We start from the raw sequence: 17,142 nt of genomic DNA on the forward strand, positions 1-17,142 counted from the left end.
ACATAAAACAAGTAATATGAACGAAAGGATAGTAATATTAAATGGAAAAAATTCAAAATTTTTGAATAGCGATAATAGATAAGTAGAAACAGATTTCTGATAGGTGAAATTGTAAAAAAAGAAAAAAAATCATACATAAGTTGATGACGTGTTTTTAGTATAACAATATTTTGTTCTTGTTAGCATTATAAAATGACGCGTAGGTGAAATATTCCATAGTGATTACAGTTGGATAATCACTTGGTATTAGCCTATAAAGTTTTTTTCCTCTTCTTGCTGCCCTAGTTAATTAAACAGACCATTCATCAAAAGGCAATATACATGTTTCATGTGTATGAACATGGTGTTTGAGTTTTTTTTTTTGAAGTTAATTTGAACTAATTTCATATGATATTTGTTATATTTAGTGATGGAGTCGAGACTTTTTGATAAATGGATTTAAAATTGAAAAAAATTATAAGTTGAAGGGGATTCGACATCTATATATATAGTATCAAATAACTTTATTCATCAAAATTAGAATAGATAAAAAGAATCAGTAATATTTTTTTCTATTTATACTGAGTTTTAAATTTAAAATCTCAAATACTCAACCTTTAAATGTTTATAGTTACCAGTCTACAATAAAAATGACGTGTTATTGATCAACTATATAAACACCACCTATATTATAAAACTTTAAAATTATACGAAAATTTTGTTTTTAACACATCAAAAATCACTGATCAAGAGCAGATTTTGGAGAGATTCTTCATCGATCTAGTGGCCGGTGAATCACTGATCAAAGAGCGAGCAACCGTCAAGTTTAATGATTTGATGATATTTACAAATATAGTGGCTGATGAACCGCAGCAGAATCGAAAGACCTTTAGTAAATTGTTTTTAGGTCCAAGTGGTGAATCTGAAATCTTCCTTATGCCTACAAGCAAGAGGCAAATACATAAATTCATCAAGGACCATTTCAAGTACCTTTCAACTAACCGTTGAACCTACATACTTCTATAAAAGAGTTTGCCTCAAATGTATAATGAGGATATATTCGAATTTTATTTGACTGTTTCATAAAGCTCCATAACCACTACTCACGTGATATTTTTCATTTTTAACTCAATTCTTGCTGCTACTTGTAACAATGCCAAAAACATATATTAAGATCTTTTGACTATTTACAAATTAAATCGAAAATAATGTTACTTCTTTAGATCTTTATAAATTATACGTAATTCATAATTTATAAGTGACCTATAAAATTAATTATCGTAATTTTAATATCAGCAGCATGAAGTGTGAGATCAAAATCAAAAGGGCGTCAGTCGAGTCACTTTGAAAAAGTTCCCATCATCCGTCCGAGAGAATCCTAGAAGAACTGGGGTTAATTTCGTCATTTCATATTTTTCCCAAGGTCATTTCCGGAAATCTCTCTTTTTTGCTCTAATAGAAGTGGATTTCCGTTTAATAACCGTTCAGTCATAATCGAGTCCACCGTATTTTAAAAAATTGAATCAAATTATTGTCTTATCATTAACTGCCCAATTATTTTTATTTTTTTCAATATGAAAATATTTATAATTTTATAAGTTAGGATAAATAAATTAAAATGATTTTTTTTTCTTTTAGGTATATAAATAAATTGGTATCCCACGATGGATGTCGTTGGATTTTCTACAGAACCGAACAAGACACATTTCTGTCTTAGATAACTCATCCTTTCTCTTCCCTTTCTTCTTCTTCTTCTTCTCTCTGTTCTCCACATTTCACGTATACTTTCAGAAATTTTTTTGGATTTACTTTGGACAGGAAAGCTACTAAATAGTGTGAGTCAATTTCTTTCCTTAAATAATTGTTTGGATTTTTTTTTTCCAATTTTATGAGTGTTTCTGAAAACAGTTGTTCTCCATATAGGAAAATACGGCGAAAAATAAGCTTTACTTTGCATGCTTTCATGTGGGTAAAGGTTTGAATTTGCTGTCATCGTTGATTGGCGCTTTCTAGAAACTTGTAGAAACGAAAAAACTTAGCTGCGGTTTTCATTTTTTCTTGATCTGCTGATTGGTTTGGATGGAGCGAAATTCCTTGCTTTGAATAATACATACAGAACAAGGAGAAAGGGTAGTCTGAGTTTAATTTTGTGGCCGGAGTTGTATGTATGTTGAATTAATTTATGTGGGTGTTTTTTTGTTTTCGATAAATTTTCAGAGAATTATTGAAAATGGGGTCGTTAGGAATGTCGATTGATGAGATTGTGCAAGAAATTATGAGAATTCATGGATCTCTACCGACAAGACCATCGATTGATGAGGTTGAAGCAGCAAGAGCTTTGATTGGAAATCTGGAGAAAGAAGATCAGTTGAAAATAGAAGCTATCATGAGGCAAAATAAAAGGAAAGGTGTTCCAGAAGAGCTGTTCAAAATTTTGCAAGAGATGCAGAGGAACGCTCTTCTTTTTCAGAGTAAAGAACAAAAGAGGGAGGCGTTGAAACTTTTAGATCTCGAGAATATTCACAGTGTGTTCGACGATTTGATTCAGAGAGCTACGAAATGTTTGCCTTCTAAATCTCATGATAATGACCCGTCTTCTTCTTCTTCTTCAATTGAACCTAATGATTTGTCTTTGGCAAACCAAGTTTCCTTCTCCGGCAACAGCAACAGACGCCTTGAATCTCCGGCAACCACAACTGCAGCTGCTTCTTCATCGAGTTTTTGTAACTCAAAAGACTCTATTAAAGCGTCCGAACTGTATAGTAGAGACGACAGTTACTTGAATAAGGCAAAAGCCACGTTTCTTGTGGATGGAATTGGTGTTGGGCTTCGATCTGGGGATGCTTCATCAGGGCCTAAGATTGTTGATTCCACCTTAAAGCCGTCGGCGATAAGTGGTATGTTACATCTATTTGCTGCACCGTATTCTGTTATATATGCATTTCTAGTGAATTTGATTATATAACTTGTTGTTTTGTTGTGTTGATTCAAAGTTCGTATTTTTAATCAAACAGACACTGGTTTCTTTGTTTGTAGGTCAAGATGGTGAGAAATTAAGTTTGATTAAGCTTGCTAGTATGATCGAAGTGTCATCTAAAAAAGGAAGTAGAGAGCTTATGCTTCGGAATAAGTTATCCGATCAAGTAGAATGGCTTCCAGATTCTATAGGGAAGCTATCAAGTTTGATCACTTTGGATCTGTCTGAGAATCGAATTACGGTCTTACCCACCACCATAGGGGGGCTTTTATCATTGCAAAAGCTAGATTTGCACTCAAACAGAATTGTTGAACTGCCTGATTGTATTGGAGATCTTCTTAACTTGGTGTATCTTGATCTCAGTGGAAATAACTTGAAGTTGTTGCCCCCGAGTTTTGCTAGGTTAGCTCACCTTCAAGAACTTGATTTGAGCTCTAACATGCTATCAGTACTCCCTGAAACAATTGGCTCCTTAGTAAGTCTTAAGAAATTGATTGTGGAAACTAATGACCTTGAGGAACTTCCTCACACTATTGGTCAATGTACTTCGCTCAAAGAGCTTCGCGTGGACTACAATCATCTTAAAGCACTTCCTGAAGCAGTGGGACGAATTGAGTCGTTGGAGATTCTGACTGCGCGGTACAATAACATCAGACTGTTGCCTACAACTATGTCATCCCTTACAAGTTTGAAAGAGCTGAATGTTAGTTTCAATGAAATCGAATCAGTGCCTGAGAGCTTGTGTTTTGCTACTTCACTGGTAAAGCTGAACATAAGCAACAATTTTGCAGACCTGAGATCACTACCAAGGTCCATTGGTAACCTTGAGTTGCTCGAAGAATTGGACATGAGTAACAACCAGATACGCGTTCTTCCAGATTCTTTTAGGATGCTCTCAAGTTTGCGGGTCCTTAAAACTGATGGAAATCCTTTGGAAGTTCCACCACGAAGCGTCCTTGAGAAGGGAGCACAGGTTTAGTTTTGTTTCGTTTAATCATTTTGTTATTTTAATATGATTGGATATATCGGTCACTAATGTTTTATTTGCTCTGATCCTCAGGTTGTTGTACAATATATGTCTGATCTGGTTGCTAATAGAGATTTAAAGACGCAACCCGCAAAGAAGAAGAAGAAGAAATCATGGACTCATATATGCTGTTTTTCGAGTTCCAACAAACGCCAGCGCAATGGCAGTATGGACTATGTTAATGCCTGATTTGTTCCAGTTCCACACAAATCTGGTATGATTATACATTTCTCCTTCTTGCTAAACTTTCTTTTATCTCTTAAACTTCGTGTCGAGTCAAATTAGACAAACGAGAGAGTTCTTAATGGTTAATAAATGGGGATGGTGCATTATACATGGTGCTGATTTGTGTTAATTAGAATAATGAAAATGAAAGGGTAACGGCTCACATGATGTCTGTGTTATCCGTTGTAGGGAAATGAGCTGTGATTTGGCTGGACGAAAGCTGCAAAAAATTTCAGTTGAATTCAAACACATTTTTGCCAGCGAGATTCAATCAACTTTCTTGTTGTTCCAGATCACTGCCACGTGGTTTTTTAAAATTCTCATTTCATGTAATAATTCTTTTAATGCTCTTTCCTGTATTTTCCTCGTTTATGTAAAATATGAAATGAGATGTAAAATCTTATCTTATTTTTTGACTTTCAATATATTCAATGGATTTCTGATTTGTTGAATAAATTGCAAAAAAGTCAGCCTGAATTAATTTGTCATTATCCAACCGACGGCGAATTTGTTTTGAATCCTGTCATATTTTAAATAGGAAAATATGTTGTTAAAAGGTCAAATAAAGATGTCTTAGAGCCGTGGATCGATGAGATTATCTTACTCTTAATCAGGCTTTGCTCTCGAAAGAAAAAAAAAAGAGAGGATGATTTAGAAACGCAATGTTGTCGATAAAATTTTAGGGCGGCAATTATATTCTGTACCAAATATGTTTGACCTAATTTTTTTTGGTGAGATTTCTATATTAAAAAAATATCTAGCAGCCATTTCTTTAACTGTTATATATTCTTCTCATTGAATTATTCTTTTATTATATACTATTTTATACAAGTAATTATTATTTCTCGAGACAAATGATTTAATTAAAAAGTGGTTGACCTTACGCCGCAGCAACTTTATTTGAATTGATTTGAGGGAAATATTTTAGTTAACTCACACTATGATTTCAAATTAATATATATTTGGGTTTATAATTAAATGTTCACGATTTTTTATAAATACATTACTTTTGTTAACGTTGAAATTTCAATATAATGATGGTTGCTGAGTACTTTGTTCTGTAAAGTATCATAATATTGGCACTAATTATGCTTTTAAAAACGATTAAAGTAATTAATGATGTCCTTCCTAGATTAGTAGGTCCGTGAGAGTCACCAAAACAATGACACCTCCCTTATCATCTAGAATGAGAGAGACGCTTTTTCTGCTAATCTCAAATTAATCAATTATTCAGTTAAAATAACTCAAAAGTTACTCTTAACGTAATATGTTACTCGGATATTACTTTTTAGAGCAAGTTTGATTAAGATGCTTATTCTTTTAACCATCAATACAAGATTTTGTTCACAATACCCTACACCCAAATCGAAACAAGTACACCACCTAATTGTCCATTTCTTGTAATTTTGGTCACACCTTAAACATGTAACGGTAGTCTGATGGTTCATTAAATTCATAATTATGATAATTGATACATGAAACTACGGTATAAGCCAAAAAAGAAAAAAGAGAAGTAATAATTAATAGTAGGAAAATGTCGTGTAATTTTAGCCCATTCCATTAGATTTAGACCCTTCAATTTTAGTTGAAAACACAATAAAAATGTTTGATAGTACAATTACGTGTAAGCAAAAAAACAAAAAAACTGCCTAAAGTTGTGTGCTTGTAAGACTACTCACTTTAAGTTTTTCTTCTTTCTATATGGCAATTGATAAGTGAACAGCACAAATATGGTGTATTGTAATTTCATACGTCTCCTTTAGAGGTGGTAAAATTAGTTCATAAATTTATGATCGTTTCACTTTATTTAAATTCGAACTAGGTTAATAATTCGCTTATTTTATTAGTTTGGGTCATTTTGATTTGTTTAATTCAATCAATTTTAAAATAGGAATGATATGCAATTTAGGTTGTACCATGAGAAGTTTTGTTTGAATATTTTTTTATAAAGATATTTTTATTTGATATGTTATATTTATTCTTAACATAAAAAATTAAGTTTTATTAGGTATGCACACAAATAATAAGGAAACAAACGAATATTTAAAATTTAGTTAGAATTGAAAAGATTTGAGTTATGACACAATGTTTCAGGTATGTTACAACTCAAGTAACTTTTAAACAAGTAATTGATCTATTGCTCATTTTGACATATTTAATTTCAATTCAGTTCATCCATCCGTCATATTAATCTCGTCATTTATAATATAAATATTGGTTTTTGACTATCCATAGAAAATATGCAAAAATAAGCGACTTGGTGCTCAAGAAACCAAAATTTGTTTAGCCGTATATTTCGGAAATCAGATTTGCGATCTTCTAATTTCTACGAAGTGAATTGATTGCTCTATATACTAACTTTGTGAATTGTGATCTCTAGTCCTAAGTTGACCATTACTATTTTTATCAATTATTAGATATTTACTTAATATTATAAAAATTTTAGTAGTTTAATTGATTGAACGATAAAATGAGTTCATAATTATGATAGAAAGTTGGTTGCTTGTTGTCAAACTCTTCGCCTTTCTTTTAAATCAAAGTAAGTAGGTTGCGGCTGTTGAATTTTAGTCGGTTAGGGGAAGCGGTAGCTTCGTGTTTGCTTGAGTGAAGGCTTAATTATAGCCCTTTTAGCTAGGTTCAGAAGGTTTCCAAAAGATTTGATCCAATAGAAATCCCGCATTGAGCGCAACTGATATGCGGATACGGCTAGCCGCCTATGGTCTATAAGTATACAATTATGCACCTCTATTATAATTTATATGACTTACTTTCTTTTTTAGTCGGCCTAAAAAATTACGCATTTGTATAAATAACTAACAATTTAATTTTAAAATACTCATTTTACTTTTAATATAATGATTAATAACCATATAAATTCCATCACATATTACATATTTAGACTACAAAATTCAATATCTTTTATTCTTAGTTAGACTACAAGATTTAAAAGTCATTCATTTTTTCGTAAATCACTCGGTCTAAATAACTCATATAAAATATAATGGAAATATAATATCTTTCTAAAAAATTTTAGTACCTATATGTTAAAAGCCGCAATAATGTAAAAGCCCAAAAACAAAATGGAACTGGGCCCACAGCCCACTTAAACCTATATATATTTCAGTTATCAAAACGATTGCAGAACAAGTAAACGGCTGCACGCTTTCTCTCTCGCTCGCTGTAAGTTTTTTCCGGCGACTCCAATTGGTGTTTTAGAAAATTGTAAGTTTTTTCCGGCGACTCCTATTGTAGTTTTAAAAAATTGTAAGTTGAATTTCAGTACTCTGTTATTTGATACTTCGCATTAACTATATTTACCATAACTTCTTCGCTTCGGTATTTGTTTTACATAATTATTTTTTTCATATTTGAGTCGAGCGTCTACATACAACCCTTTTCATATATTAGACGAATTTAGAATTTCTGTAACCCTTCCAAAATATAACTGAAAAAATGTATTTAGACGGAATTGATCTGTAAGTGCATCATGTAGTCTTTGTTCAATGGTGCCAGCAGATAATAATATATACCAATTTGGAAAAATATATGCGTCAAATATCTATTTTTATGGAGAGACAATAGGTATAATACCCCCAATCTTTTACTAAAAATTTGCCCGCACTTGTGAGATTTAACGGGATATGTTGTTGTTGTTGAAGGCACTAACTCCAATTTTTCCTAGTTACTTGTGATTCTACAAGTTGAGTTCCGTTTCTTATTTGCTTCTCATGCGATCTTAGGAGATGGCCAATAGTAAGTCCGATAAAGTGAAATATTTTACACTTGTGTCCTAGTATTAAATTTAGTATATACTGAATATGAAAGTTAATGGTATGTGTAAGTATTCTTGATGATTTCTTTTAACCAAGAAGACGAATTGTTAAAATTTTGGCAGAATCTTCAGCTCTGCCCTTTTCAGCTAGTAATGGCCATAAATGAGTTACATAATATTGTCTCATTCTGATATTCATTGTATTATTTTCTGTGTGTGAAGTTTTAGCTCACCAATGCATACTGCTTAGTTGGAATAGGGGCTTCTCAAAACTTCTACAGGTTCATCTTTCTTGTTTTTCAAACTAATATTTATGGAAGCTGCAGTGATAAACTAAAATATTAGAGAAAGAAAATGAAGGCTGAACTTTTTTTCGATAACCATGGAGTTTGGGCTAGCTTTCATCCACCTCGACAAAACTTTGTCCACTAAGTTTAGGATAGACGGGAAGAAATGAACTTGTGTTTTTTGTCTGCTGGAATTTGGACGCAAGACCTTATGGTTCACAATCTACCCACTAGGCCACACTCTCGGCCTCGGGTGCAAATGAAGGTTGAACGTTTAATGTGGAACAATAAGAAAAGGAAAGATGAAGTTAATATAAATACTAAAAGATGAATACTGAGTCTTTCTTGTTAACTTTCCCTGTTAATAGAAAAAGTTGTAATTTCTGTGATTTCTTTCCGGTACATTTGAGGATGAGTTAGCACCTATTCGAGGCTTTCAAGTGATTCAAACAACTATTAATTGAAGCTGGTCGGTTGGAAGACTTTGTGCTGGTATTCAACAATTAGAACTACATTCTGTAACTCAAGGCCCTTTTTCCCTCTGATTTTCCTGTGAGAACTAAGTTTCCAACTTCCAATTTTCTGCAGGAAACAAAAATGGGCTTCTCTTGCCTTACACCACTACACCTCAAGGTAATAACATCATTTGTTCTATCTTAGGCATTTCAGTTTTAGTTTTTAGTTTTCTTTGAATATTCTTTTTCTTTTGTACAGTGCAATGATTGTTGATCGTGCAAACATGTCATTCTATTCATTTGTATTCAATAGAGCCTTTGGAATACTTATCTATACGTCGGGCATGGATATGAATTGGACTTGCTATGACAAAATTTGTGGGTTAGAAGAAAACAATTTCATTAGTGGTCGGACTGCAACATTGCTGTCCTTGATTCCAAGCATCATTTTTGGGACTGGAGGCGAATGATATATCTATATAAACTAACAAAATATTGAAAATTTGATTTTCGTTTAGGCTAATGTTTCACTCTACCATTTCATGTTTATTTATGTGACTTGGTCAAATTACCTTACATTCACCTTTTTCCTTTGTTATTTCCTTGATTTTACATCTGCCTTTGTGTCTCTTTCGGTGATTGAAGAACTTCAGCACTTGACAAATAGTCTGCCCAATTCTGTTGAGGTACAATGCATCGACGAGACACATTCTGCCTTGGGGAACTGCATAGCATGCAATGATCATATTGCTCTTATACATCCTTCTCTTGACAAGGTAATCTGTTCGTGTCTTTTCCTATAGAATGGGATGAAATTATGTGGTATACGAAATTTCATTTCCCTCCCTACATATTCCGGATATTGAGCAAACCTATAGGTCAAAATTTGAGTCGTGCATTAACTAGCTGTTGTGATGTTTTGGTTGTCAATAATTATCTATGTGTTGGCCTTTTCTCTGTTTCATATCGAAAACACAAAATGTCTGTTAAAATTAGAGCAGTCAGATTTGCTGATTGTGGTGTTTTGTGGGCTGTGCATAACTAGAGAAAACATCTTTGAAAATTGTGGTCCTAGTCCTCGGGGATTCCTGGGTTATTAAAAAAAAATTGTTTCTTAATCCTTTATGTAAAATGTTCCTGTATCTGAAGTGTCCTCCATATGATATTATGTTATCTTACTATGTTTAGCTTTAAGGAGAGGGATATCTTGAAGGACTTCTCTTAGGGCAGGCGTTTTCATCTCCTCGGGTTAGCCCATGGTGCTCTCCACTACTTGTACCGTTTTTTATGCTATTTAAACATAATCTATCACAACATATACTGATGACAAGCTTTGGAGTTTGTCATGACATGAATATATTTACTGTAGCCTGAGTTTGTCAAAGATTCAACAATAACCTTTTCCTCCTTATCAATAATATAGATTAAGGAGTAGGTTAGATCCGAATTTTACCTACGTCAATGTGTTATGCTTTGTTATTTTTCTCCAGGACACTGAAGAGATGATTGCTGATGTTCTTGGTGTTGAAGTTTTAAGGCATACGATAGCTGGGAACGTTCTTGTTGGCAGCTATTGTTCTTTATCCAACAAACGGGTCTTGGTAAGTTCAATTTTCTTACTCCACATTGTAGACAGGTGCTGGAGCAATAAGACACATAACTATGTTACTCTTTTTCCTAATATTTGTGAAACTTTGTTATGGAACAGGTCCATCCTCGTACGTCCATTGAAGATTTAAATGAACTGGACATTCTTCTTCATTTACCTATTGCTGCTGGGACTGTGTATAGGGGTAGTAATGTGATTGCTGCTGGATTGACCGTTAATGACTGGACAACATTTTGTGGCTCAGACACTACAACAACAGAGTTGGCTGTTATTGACACTGTATTCGGTTTGAGAGATGCTCAACCAAGTGCTATTGGTAATTACATCTGTGAGTTTTGTGGTTTATGTTGTATGTTCTTTTAGAGTGTTTCTATTGTTATAGTTTGAGCTGCTCTGCTTAATTTTACCTGTCATGAGTGCACAAATTTTGATCTGGTGCTAAAATGTTAACTATGTTCTCCTATTTTTAAGTGCTTATTTAAGTTGGTTTTGTGTTCATATGCATTAAATGCATTTAATATTTGTGTATGTATGAAATATTTATCGAATTAATTAGAGATTGTCTACGTCTATCAATTTTGACTAATATCTAATTCAGTTTTATTCGATAACATATTAAAACTTGAACGTAATAGAATATGTCCAACTCAGTGTTTATTTTCTTAATTAATAATAGAAAAAGAAATATATTTTCACTCATTGCCCTTTTTTTAATAGGTAGAAAGTATGAAAACGTAGATGTGGTAGAAAATTAACGAGTTAAAAATTTATTTCCAATTAAAGTTTTAAAATGCTATTGACTTAACCTTGCTCAAATATTTTGTTCAAAATTTATAAATATAGACAATTTCTAAGTGATTAGATAATACAATGAGTATAAATAACAATCAAGAGATAACATCATCTTTTCCTTGTATAAAAAATCCATACTTTATTCATAATATCAAACAAACTCATATATTATGTCTTGAACATTAAATCCCCCACCCCCATTCCCTTCTCCCCGTCCCCCTCACACACACTCAAATCCACTCAAAATTACAACACAACTAGAATTTGTTCCACCCAACAAAAACAAATACTTTTAAATAAATGGCTTAGTTGTTTAGTGTCCACCATTGTTCATCCAAGGAGAAGGCAAGTACATTGAATGGAAGGGATAAGGTGACATTGACATAAGGAGATTGTTGTAGTTATAGGGGTTCTTTACCATACTAAATGAGTTGTCATATGCTTTAGCGCGGTTGAATCTCCCAAAATTATTGTTATTAGGATTCTGTTCCATAGCAAATGATTGTTGCCATATGCTCCAGTTTGGTTGAATCCCCCCAAAATTGTCTTCAATGGGGTTCTGCTCCATAAAGAATAAGTTGTTGCCATATGCTTCAACTTGGGTGAATCTCTCAAAATTGTTGTTATTGGGGTTCTGCTCCATAACAAACAAGTAGTTGCGATATGCTTCTCTTTGAATCTCCCGAAATTATTGTTATTGGGTATCTGCTCAATAACAAACGAGTTGTTGCCATATGCTTGCCTAGTTGAGTCTCCCATAATTGTTGTTATTGGGATTCTGGTCCATAACGAACGAGTTGTTGTCATATGCTTCAACATGGTTAAGTACCTCAAAACTGTGGCCATTGGGGTTTTGGTCCATAACTAACGAGTTGTTGTCATATGTTTCAACCTGGTTGTTGGGATTGTTGTTTAGATATGGTATACCAAAGGTGTAAGGGTATGATTCAGGCTGTAAGAAAGTGGCAATTTGGTGGTTGTTAATATATAGGTATGTGATTATTGTATAGATGATCCATGGACACAATTATTGGTCTCATAAGGTTAGATGTAATAGTTCGAATGCCATTTATGCTAGCGCGACGACGTTCTATTGAAGTTTTACAATCATGCGAGACAAGAACATTTGTGCATGATTGCCCACTTGTCTCATTGTTTTTGAAACAACATACTCCTTCGTCCACTTTCCTTTTCCAAGAATGTATAGTCGATGAGATATAACCTAAATATACATACTATGTGATTAAAAGAAAAAATTGGATAGAGTTTTCTTAAGAAAAAAATTGGGGAAAAGGGAAACGGGGAGGGGATTACAATGTGAGAATTGAACCCTAACCCTAAGTTGAGAATTCAAATAGTCAACCAAATGAACTACGACATTTAAGTTTTGTGATGTATAATTAATTAATACATTTTTCAAAAAAAGAAGATATATAATTAATTTATTGGAGATTCAATTCATGCTCTATCAGTATATAAAAAAATTAAATAAAATGAAAGTTTACCAAGTAAGAAGCAAGAATGAACTTCGAATCATAAAATTAAATCTAACATGTGAATGTGTGATGAGACATAAAAATAAAAAATGCATATATTTATGTGTAAGTTTCTGGAAAAAAAAAGAACAAAAAAAGTTTATCGGTATTCCTTTTTCGTCCATAGAATCACCCGTCTCCGACATAGTGGTGTGCCATTGAGAACTTCTATGTTTTGAACTTGAGGTGGTGTGTCATTGAGAACCTACATGTTTTGAGCTTGAGGTGGTGGTGTGTCATTGGGAACCTCCATGTTTTCAACTTCAGGTGGTGGTGTGTTGTTGAAAATCTCCATGTTTGAGTTATTCAACTTCATTGATAGAACGAACAAGAGGCTAGCATGTATTGTGCAAGAGAGGTGAAATGCTTCTTTTTGTAAAGTCAATTGATGTGTTAGAGTCAAAGTAGTAATGTCCTTTTATAATTGATAATTTTTGGGTTAGTAAAGTAAAATAGAATTCTCAACGGTGATAGTACATTCAATTGTCAATAGTTTAATGACTTTATCAAATAATATTGTTGTCCAAGCTGGACAAAAAATTTACCTTGATCAATTTTTGTATACATGCTTCTGGAATTTATTAAGTTATATTTTTGGTGAAATTAAACAAACAATATCATAAACACTTCATTTGATTTCACTGAAAATATAACTTACTTAAAGAATTCTAGAAGGATCCATATAAAGATTGATTAAGGAATCTAATTCTTTTGTCCAGCGTGGACAACATTATTTGGTAAAGTCATTAAATTACTGACAATGAGAATTCAATTTTAGTCTACCAAACTAAAAATTCTAAACTATAAAAGGACAACTATTTTGACTCTTAACACAAACAATTGACTGTACAAAACGAATTATAACACCTCTCTTGTACCATATATGCTAGCTCCTTGTTCTTTCTATTAATGGAGTTAAATAACTCAAACATGGAGTTTCTCATTGTCATACCTCCACCTCAAGTTGAAAACATGGAGGTTCTCAATGACACACAACCACCACCTCCAATTCAAACATGGAGGTTCTTAATGACACACCACCACGTCAGAGACAGGTGATTCTATGGACGGAAGAGGAACATCGGTAAATTCTGCCTGTTTTTTTAAGAAACTCACATAAATATTTGCACTCTTTAGTTTTATGACTATCACAAATTTTTACATGTTAGATTTAATTTCATGAAATCAAAGTTCATTGTTGCTTCTTACTTGGTAAATTTTTAATTTATTTAAATTCTTTTTTATACCGATAAAGCATAAATTGAAACTCCATTAAATTAATTATGTATCTCATTTTTTTAAAAAAAAATAATTTATTAATTATATATCACGACCATGTTAGTAGTTCAGTTGGTTAACTATCTGAATTCCCATCTTAGGGTAAGAGTTCGATTCTCACATTGTAATCCTCCCCCCATTTCCTTTTCCCCTAATTATTTTCTTAAAAAAACTCTCTCCAATATTTTTTTCCTAATCATGAGGTATGTATATATATGTTATTTCTCATCGGACTGCACAATCTTGGAAATTGGAAGGATATCTCGAAGGAGTATGTTGTTTCAAAAACAGCGAGACAAGTGAGCTGTCATGCGCAGAAGTTCTTTTCTCGCATAAACTGTAAAACTCCTATAAAACGTCGTCGTACTAATATAAATGATATTCGAACTATCACATCCATATCCAACCCTATGACACCAATAATTGTGCCCATGTATCATCATGTCAATGGTGACATGCCTGCTTATATTAACAACCATCATATTGCTTCTTTTTTACAACATTAATCTTACCCATACACCTTTGGTGTACCATATCTAAATAACAATCCCAACAATCAGGTTGAAGCATATGACAGTAACTCATTCGTTATGGACCAGAACCCCAATAGTCACAATATTGAGATACTCGACCAGGTTGAAGCATATGAAAACAACTCATTTGTTATGGACCAAAACCTAAATAACAACAATTTTGAGATACTCAATTAGGTTGAAGCATATGACAACGACTCATTTGCTACGGAGTAGAACCCCAATAACAACAATTTGGGAAGATAAAACCAGGGTGAAGAATATGGCAATAACTTGTTTATTATGGAACAGAACGTTAATAACAACAATTTTGGGAGATTTAACCAGCTAAAGCAAATGAGGACAACTCGCTTGTTATGCAGGAGAACCCTAATAACAACAATTTTGGGAAATTTAACCAGGCTGAATTCTCGTTTGTTATGGAGCAAAACCCCAATAACAATAATTTTGGGAGATTCAACCAGACTGCAGCATATGACAACAACTTGTTCGATATGGAGCAAAACCCCAATAACTATTTGAACAATTTTGAAAGATTCAATCTGGTTGAAGCATATAGCAACAACTCATTTTCTATGGAGCAGAATTCGAATAACAATAATATTGGGAGTTTCAACCAGGCTGAAGCATATAACAATAACTCGATCGGTATGAAACAGAACCTCTACAACAACAACAATATTGGGAGTTTCAAGCAGGCTAAAGCATATAACAATAAATCCTTCGGTATGGAACAAAACCTCTACAACAACAACAATCTCCTTATGCCAATGTCACCTGATCCATCATTTCAATGTACTTGCCTTCTCCCGGGATGAACAACGGTGGATACTAATGAAAAAGAGATTTTTGTTTTTGTTGGATGAACTTTTTTTTAGTTGTGTGGTAGTTTTGGTGTGGGTTTCGTGTGTGTGGTGGGGGGGGGGTATTTATCGTTCAAGGCATAATATATGGGTTTGTTTTGATATTATGAATAAAGTATGAATTTTTCAAACAAGGAAAAATACTCTTTTGATTGTTATCTATACCTATTATATTATCTAATCACTTAGAAATTGTCGACATTCATCAATTTTGACCAGAGTATTTGAGCAAGTTTTATGAAATAGCATTTTAAAACATTAATTGAAAATAATTTGTAAACTCAATATTTTTCTATCCGTCCATGATTTCATACCTTTGGTCAATATTTGAAAAAATCAATTAAAAAAAAGGCAATGAGAGAATATATATATGTATATTCTTTTTCTATTATGGATTAAGAAAATAATATTAAGTTGGACATATTCTATTAAGTTCAAGTTTTAGTATGTTATTGAATTAGATATTGGTTAAAATTGATAGATCTAGATAATCTCTAATGGATTCGATAAATATCATAGGTACACAAATACCAAATGCATTTAACACATATGAACACAAAACCAACTTAAATAAGCACTTAAAAATAGGAGAACCGATATGGGATGAGTTTAGACAACTCATTTTTCTCATAAATCATGTAGCCAACATGGGTAAATGAGCGTACTTTTTAGACGAGCACTTATTTCTTTTAAGCATAGCTTAGTGTATCTACTTAATTGAGGTGTACTATACCCTGTCAAGGTATAACACAGTTTTAGCAGTGTGGGTGAGACGCTATATCATTACATAGCTCTTGGTGATAGTTATCCGTTAGAAAATCTCCAAATAAGAGTATGTTATTTTATTTCTATACATCATTGAGTTTTACCTCCTATTTTATAATGTTTTAAATAATTGCATCTATCATTTTTGCTTTGTGTTGAGGTGAGGTGAGTATTTCTTCCTGCCTGTGTAGTTAAGTTAACTATTGCTTTCAGTTTTTCCCTACATGCTCATACATTCAATGTACGGACTTCATTTGACCTGCATCTTTTTATAATGCAGATACAGGTGTTCACGGTCATTAACAGGTGCTCCGTTGATATCATTTGCATTCCAGTTAACTCTGGTAAGTCTCCTTACTTTCTGGAGGGTTCCATATTTACATTTCAATTTTATCAAAATGTCGTGAATCTTCTTCTAGCATCTACCATAGTGTCTAGAGGCTTCATAGTCAGGAGTAGTTAGAAGAGTCTTCCACTAAAACAGAAATTCTAGAGTGGATGATGTTATTACCTTAAGGTGCAGTGGCGTCCCTTTTTGTTTTCCTGCACAAAATTAGATAGTTGGAAACATAGTTCTCACAGGAAAATCAGAGGGAAAGAGTATGAATGCTAAAAAAAAGTAAGTCCTTCCTCCTGAAGTTCTGACTATAACATAGACATCAGTTAAATATTCTTACTTGAGATTTACTATATACATGGTGTCAATGATGAGTATACGAAAATTGTGTTCTTTTATAGTTGAGAAAATTCATTTAAAGGACCAAAAATTACTTGGTGAAAGATTACACTCATTGCCTCCTATTGAATGTTTTATTTTAAATAGAGATGATCTTCGAGTTAATAGGGAGTATGAAGGGACTAAAGAAAGAGAACTATGAAAATTCATATTTTTCATTCTCTATTATGGACGGAGAATAAAAATATTGAATTGAATATGGTATTTTCATTTTAAAATTTGGAATGTTATTACTAAAACTAGTCTATCTACAACGGTCAAAGTTTATAAGCGTAGACAATCACTAATTGATTCACTATATTATATATA

General features: G+C 32.9%; 2 protein-coding genes across 15 annotated transcripts in view; both read left to right on the forward strand.

Annotated features, from left to right (window-relative positions):
• Nucleotides 1-1,634: 1,634 nt before the first annotated feature.
• On the forward strand, nucleotides 1,635-4,689 carry LOC107011485 (plant intracellular Ras-group-related LRR protein 4). Of its 2 annotated transcripts, XM_015211009.2 has the most exons (6): nucleotides 1,635-1,814; nucleotides 1,903-2,109; nucleotides 2,197-2,876; nucleotides 3,016-3,929; nucleotides 4,017-4,197; nucleotides 4,398-4,689. In XM_015211009.2, the coding sequence occupies exons 3-5, from the start codon at nucleotides 2,210-2,212 to the stop codon at nucleotides 4,170-4,172; spliced, it is 1,737 nt and encodes a 578-aa protein (XP_015066495.1). In that variant the 5' UTR covers nucleotides 1,635-1,814; nucleotides 1,903-2,109; nucleotides 2,197-2,209; the 3' UTR covers nucleotides 4,173-4,197; nucleotides 4,398-4,689. The 2 variants fall into 2 exon arrangements, with proteins under 2 accessions (XP_015066495.1, XP_015066496.1); XM_015211010.2 differs by lacking the exon at nucleotides 1,903-2,109.
• A 2,664-nt stretch (nucleotides 4,690-7,353) lies between these two features.
• Nucleotides 7,354-17,142, forward strand: part of LOC107008991 (eukaryotic translation initiation factor 6-2-like) — a 26,363-nt gene continuing 16,574 nt past the window's right edge. For 2 of the 13 annotated variants that reach the window (XM_015208226.2, XM_015208225.2), the window contains exons 1-3: nucleotides 10,213-10,323; nucleotides 10,514-10,647; nucleotides 16,378-16,441. Coding sequence is in view for 6 of the 13 variants with exons in the window: in XM_015208221.2 (XP_015063707.1) it covers nucleotides 9,265-9,498; nucleotides 10,213-10,323; nucleotides 10,431-10,694 (609 nt within the window). In the remaining 7 variants the exon portion in view is untranslated. The other 11 variants (XM_015208221.2, XR_003576955.1, XM_027914951.1 and 8 more) reach the window with 11 other exon arrangements.

The sequence above is a fragment of the Solanum pennellii genome, chromosome 2 (genome assembly GCF_001406875.1).
Source record: "Solanum pennellii chromosome 2, SPENNV200".
In the NCBI taxonomy this organism is placed as follows: domain Eukaryota; kingdom Viridiplantae; phylum Streptophyta; class Magnoliopsida; order Solanales; family Solanaceae; genus Solanum; species Solanum pennellii.